This window comes from Ovis canadensis, chromosome 12 (genome assembly GCF_042477335.2).
Source record: "Ovis canadensis isolate MfBH-ARS-UI-01 breed Bighorn chromosome 12, ARS-UI_OviCan_v2, whole genome shotgun sequence".
NCBI classification, from domain to species: domain Eukaryota; kingdom Metazoa; phylum Chordata; class Mammalia; order Artiodactyla; family Bovidae; genus Ovis; species Ovis canadensis.
Genome location: NC_091256.1, coordinates 46,705,702 through 46,712,190, shown reverse-complemented (window position 1 = coordinate 46,712,190; position 6,489 = coordinate 46,705,702). Strand labels below are relative to the sequence as shown.

Below are 6,489 nucleotides of genomic sequence, written 5' to 3'. Positions count from 1 at the left end.
GGTGACTCCACCTTTGGCTAGGAGGCAGTGTTTCAATCATTCCTCTCTGTTTCCCTAATAGTTCAGCTGGTAAAGAATCTGTCTGCAGTATGGGAGACCTGGGTTTGATCCCTAAGTTGGGATGATCACCTGGAGAAGGGAAAGGCTACCCATTCCAGTATTTTGCCTGGAGAATTCCATGGACTGTATAGTCCATAGGATCACAAAGAGTTGGACACAACTGAGTGATTTTCACTTCACTTCACTCTGGTTCAGTAGTTGGATGACTAAAAGTAAGCTGATTCAAGAAGCTGCCCTCAGTTACCCTCCTAAAATATTTAGCATTTCAGATTGTCCCCCTAGAACCAGGAAACAACTGGTCCTTGAAACTATCAAGGTTTGATCAGTTCTAAACTATTTAAAGTCAAATAGAAGTGGATGCATACATTATCAGCTACTTGGCTAGCACAATCATAACCATGAACCAAATTAGCAATTTAAAGAGAATACAGGAGGACATGAATCTGGGATATTTAGGGGACCAAATGAAGTAATATTAATTAAAACTTTACTGCAAATTATGATCACACTCAAGAAATGCTCCAGGTGACAGTGTTTGGGATGTTAAATTCTAAACGCATAGCTTGTATGCTAACTAGAGTGGTGACAATTGTGGAAGTTGCAAAAAGGCAATGAGAACTTCGCTTAATTTGAGTGGAATGGATTTTTGTTGAATAAACTGTCTAACCTTGGCAAATGAAAGAACTGACAAACTGTGTCTTTTTCCTTTCTCTTGAAGATCAGATGAAACATACAGGTATGAGAATTTGCTCAAGATCAAACTTGAGTGAAGTCACTTTTTGAGTAGTGAACTCTCAGAATGGGAACCCAGTAACAGTCAGATAATTTATTCCTTAAAAATAGAACTGCATGAAGAAGACAGGTTGAAATAAGGCTTAAATTGTCATCATCACAGTTGTCACCTATGAGTCTTGTAGGGAACAACTTCATGCTAGAACCTAAGAATAATAAATATAGCTTTCATCTCTGATAAACACTGATATAATCTCTCCCATCAGGGATCAAAAGGAGGAATGGTAAGGACAGAAATTACCTTTCCCAATATGTAATGAATAAGTTTGTGGAATATTCTTAATAATAAATATTTATTAAGTAAAACATCTGAATGATTACAAAAGAAATATCAAAAATGAAAATCTACGAAAATAATTTGACTCATTCAAAGCCCATGAAGGGAAATGAGGTGGCTGGCTAGGGAGGGGAAAAAGTGCTGGAAGGTCACTACCCAGTCAGGGTCACAGTTGTATTGGTGGATGGCTGGGCTCCTGCAGGCTTGATCTGGCTCATATTTTTCCTGTCTATCCTTTGGACGGCTTTTTTTACCCAGTCAGCTGCAGGATCAGCACAGATTTTAAATCCTCGTCTGGTAATGAATCTGCAATGCAAGGAAAAGATAGCAAAATTAGTCACATCCTCAAAGCCTTGGGGCCAAAAGTTAAGATCAGATCATATAAAAGAGCTCTTATGCAGAAATGACTGGATAAATCAGTCTTTCAGATTCACAAGATCATAAATGAAAATCATTCTTCTGCAATCTATTTTTTTTCATGAAGAAGAAATAGTTCCAGGTAATACCCAGATTCCTTGTTCAGCATAATTTTCAGACTCCTATCTCATCATTTCCACCAAGTGATGTAATTAAACTAGACATTTGAGGTCCTTTTTCTTTTTTCAGATCTAAACACTGTCATCCTATCTTCTGCACAAAAGGTGATTTATTTATCTTATTTGAAGAGGTGGAGGGTAAAGTTGTGATTATATGTTGGGAAGTGTTGCTATTTTGAAAATGAAATCCTGGAAAGAGAATGGTACCATGTAGGCTAATTGTTGACACTATTCCTTGAGATGCGGCAACTGATAAAATATGACATTCTACTCCAGGCATCAAAAAGGAAAAGAAAGGCAGGGAAGAGGGTGGATGGGAAGAGAGGTATCCCACAGCAGTGTGGCTCTGTGCTCAAATCCTGATCTGATCCAGCCATCTCTAGACGTAACCCTCAGGACCAATCACCTATTCATCTGGTTCCCTGTCCAATTATTCTGTTAAGATAAATCAGAAAGGAGGGTAACAGTCTTCACTTGGTTGCCAATTTTTTTGTCATCATCATTGTTTGGGGCTACACAAAGGCTTGGTTAATATGGAAAAACAAAAGGACTGTTGGCTAGGTTGAGGTCTTCCTCCTTGTTAACTTATTTTTCCCGAGGAGGTGGCATTTCTGTACACTGTGTTCCATCAAGCCCAGCTTTGGGGAAAGAAACTCACATCACTGCTTTCATAGAGCCCTCCTTGATGGTGTAGGTCTTGATGTTTTTAACTGGCAGTTGCCGTGTAGTCAGACTCACACAGATGCTCTTTTCTAGAACTTCAGTCCCCACACCTGCACAGAAAACCAAGCAAACAAAAATAAAATGTAATTTCTAATAATATAAATGTTAGAGTGTCATCAATCAAATAACAAAGAGTGACCCGATAAAGAGTGGCTTGGGACAGTCAATATTAAACATGGGAGAGGTAGCTCATTTTTGACTGAATCACTAAAGGTGTTATTTTAAATGTTAAAATGAGAAATATGTAAAGGCAATAGTTCACAGAGTCCTCATCCTCAATAGAAATGGCCTGGAGGGATTAAATTTAACAGTTTTGAGAATATCTTACATTGGAGAAGGGAAAATAACCTGGGACAGTTAATAATATAAAGGGTTTCCTAAACGTGAGTTTGAGTGAACTCCGGGAGTTGGTGATGGACAGGGAGGCCTGCTGCTGCTGCTGCTAAGTTGCTTCAGTCATATCCGACTCTCTGCGACCCCATAGACGGCAGCCCACCAGGCTCCCCCATACATGGGTTTGCACCAAATGCAAGCCTCTTGTCTCAGAAAAATGCCAGCCAGCCACAGTTCAGGCAACATCTGCCTTAAACTTTTTGTTTTAACAGTATTTTATTTAAGGAGCAATTTCAGGGACTTTCAGACAGTACCATCACTATTTACAGAGAACCGTGGGGATCCATGATCAGGCTCAGATAGTTTGGTCTAAGTAACAAGTCTACAGATTAGGAGTTTTAAAGGAGAGTTTCTGAAGCATTAATTATACCCCAAGGATATTCCTTCTTGTGGTCAGAGCTTCCAAGAGAAATGTACTCTGACCAGCTGAGAACAAAATGATCCTTTAAGAAATATGTGTCGAATGCTCAGTAATGTAGTGAAGTCTCAGCTGGGTATGCCTTATAATTTATTTGACTGTATATAAGGCATTGATATTTGTTAGCACTATGGTCTCATGAAAACTCGATAAGTTTATCCTAAATGGGAACAACATTCACAGCAGTAATATAGACTCTCTTATACACTCAAATGTAATATTGATTTCCTGGGTATGAAGGTAGGAGCTTCCAGTCATTTTTGTTTTAATAGAAAACATTGATTTGTTTCAGAACATAACACTCTCTAGTCATTCCCGCATCATGACTGAGCTCTCAAATTTTTTGAGAATTTATCAAGATCAACATTAAATAGGCAAAAGCTTCAAAGGTATATACAATTGTCATCACCATTCCACAGCTATTATTAATTAAGAAACTAGGACTTGTGTAGTAATCTGAAAAGTTTATTATAATTTACACTATTGATTATATATAATGTTTATTTCATTTTAACCCCAGGTAAGTGTATCAGTTATCATATTCATCTTACAGACAAGTAAGCATAGGCAAAAACAAGTTAAGAAACTTACCCCAAATCGCCCAGTTGTAAAAAATAGGAGTCTAGCTGTTAGCCAAGATATATCTGCGAAATCCACAAGATCCTCTAGAGTCAAATTATACCCATTTTGCGCACAGAAAGACTGAGGCTTAGCTTGGAGAAAGTAGTTTACTCCATTCAAAACCTGAGTCAATATCAAAATGCCTGGCCACTGCCTGTACACCTAGATGTTCCTTATCTCATAAATAACCTTTGACTCACCGTCCACAGTGTATGCAGCGAGACTGCAGATCACCAGGCAGGTCAGGATGAGAAGTTTCATGGCTGAGGTCCCACTGAGCTGTGCAGCAAGAAGCTGAGGACCTTGGCTCCTCTGAGTCTCTTTTATTGCCCTCAGTGGTCAGCGCACTTCCTGTGCTAAGAGGGGGAGTTTCAAGGTGAGTGTGGAATCACGGAAAGTCTTTGCAATACTGGTGCTTTCTTAGCTTGAAAAAAGTTCCTTTGTCCCCACTCACACTAACCCCACATCTTGTGGCCTTTTCTCCTCCTCCTGTGGTAAATGTGTCAGTGAAACCTTACGTGTGTACAGAAAAAACGTAGTGGTCTCCTCTCCTGCCACCAGTCTAAATTCAAACCTCCCACCGCACACGTCCCAAGGCCATGTCAGTGTGATGGCCCAGCCGGGACGTGGTGTAAAGGAAAGGGGCGGGGTGTTCCCTGTGGTCCCGTTCCCCCAGCAGCTCATGCAGCATTCGCTGTGGCACGAGGCTTCCACCACCCTGGAGCATATGCCCTTGGTGACTCCACAGGGAGCCAAAGAGATACTGTTGCTTTCCTGGGTTTCTCAGTCCTCTGCCTTCTTTTTCTTCTCATCTGTCCTCTGCCCACATTCAATTGACCCCCTTTCTTGCACCACCCTTTCCACATGCCCAAGGAACATTTAAATAAGGGTGTTTGGAGCCTGTCTATATTCACATGTTTGCTTTATTGTAGCTTACTACATGTCTTTAAAAATAGATTTTGAAAAGTTGTCCTCATGTAAACTTTATTTTGGAAAAAAGAAAAACAAAACATTATCTATAGATGATTTTTAAGAAGTTTGGGAATGCATGTACACCCGTGGTGGATTCATGTCAATGTATGGCAAAACCAATACAGTATTGTAAAGTAAAATAAAGTAAAAAGAAAAATTTAAAAAAAAAGAAAAACAAAATTATCTATAATATTACCATTCTGATGGTTTTCGTTGTGAATGATTTTCAATGAATCTCTATTGGTATACATATGTTTACACAGTTGTGACAATTGTAAATATTTAGACTATTTTTACATTAATGTAAAAATCTTCCTATGTTCTTTTATAGTCTTCATATAATAGAGTCTTCATACTCTGAGTAAACACAGACATATTAAGCCATTCCCCTATAACATATTGTTATGTAGACCATATTTATAAGATAGATGTTCAGTGATATACACTGTAACTCCTAATAACCAGGAGTAGGATTACTAGGCAAAATTGTATGATCATCTTTATAACTCTTGCTACATATTGACATAATCTTCCCAAAATACACTTTCTATTAGCTGTGCTTCTAGCAGTGTTTATCTGTATCACTTGTAATGAACCCTTTCTGGCACTCAGTTTGTTGTTGGGTTTTGTCTTATTTTGTTTAGTAGGTATCTATTTTTAAAAAAATGTCACTCAGTTGTGTCTGACTCTTTGCAACCTCATGTACTGCAGCCAACCAGGCTCTTCTGTCCACGGGATTCTCCAGGCAAGAATACTGGAGTGGATAGCTATTCCCTTCTCCAGGAGATCGTCTCTGGTACATGTATTAATTATGTATGAAGCTAAACGGTTTTGTCATTACTATGTAGGGATACAAAAATAAAATTCATATTAAGTATATGTATAGCTAAAAGTGCTTGCCATTGCTATTAGGTATATGGAAGCAAATTCCTATATTTCCTATATTCCTATAAAATTATAGGCTAAACTCTAAGATATTTTTCATCAATGGCATTTAATTTTCCAGTCAGACTTTACTCAGAAATTTGAATATCTTTCTTGTTATCTCCACCTGGCTATACATTCAGTCCTTAAACTCAACATATCTTTCCACTCAGAATGCTCTCTCTCCTATTACTCTGTGACACTGAATAAGGTTTTATCTTCTTTTTTGGTATCTAAATACGGATTACTTGGGTCTTCTTAGACTCATTGTTGGATATCCATATGTTATTTCCACACAAGCCATACTAAGTGCATATGTAGCTCATGTATATGTCTTCTCCTCTCTCTCCAGAATGTTCAAGGCAGGACCTCTTCATTCCCTGTAAGGTCTACAGCAGTACACCAGCTGGTTCCCAGGTCTAGGTCTCCTCCCTTTCCAAGATGTTCTCCGCAGCATTGCTGGAGCAACCATTCGAAAATCTTAATCTAATTGAGTTGTTTTCCTACTGACATATGCTTGCTAATTCCCAACACATGCAAAATTCATTTCAAACTTCACATTTTCGTATATAAAAGTGTTCAGACTTAACAGTGCTTTTCCTTTCAGTTCAGTTCAGTCTCTCAGTCATGTGCGACTCTTTGCGACCCATGAATTGCAGCACGCCAGGCCTCCCTGTCCATCACCAACTCCCGGAGTTCACTCAAACTTACGTCCATCAAGTCGGTGATGCCATCCAGCCATCTCATCCTCTATCATCCCCTTCTCCTCCTGC

General features: G+C 38.9%; 1 protein-coding gene across 1 annotated transcript; it reads right to left on the bottom strand.

Moving 5' to 3' along the window:
- Positions 1–1,126: 1,126 nt before the first annotated feature.
- LOC138415882 (lymphotactin-like) lies at positions 1,127–4,231 on the bottom strand. The gene is made up of 3 exons (XM_069544414.1): positions 4,021–4,231; positions 2,324–2,438; positions 1,127–1,435 (listed from the first exon to the last, which is right to left on the bottom strand). Exons 1-3 carry the CDS (start codon positions 4,079–4,081, stop codon positions 1,282–1,284), a joined length of 330 nt encoding a protein of 109 aa, XP_069400515.1. The 5' UTR covers positions 4,082–4,231; the 3' UTR covers positions 1,127–1,281.
- Between the last annotated feature and the right edge of the window lie 2,258 nt (positions 4,232–6,489).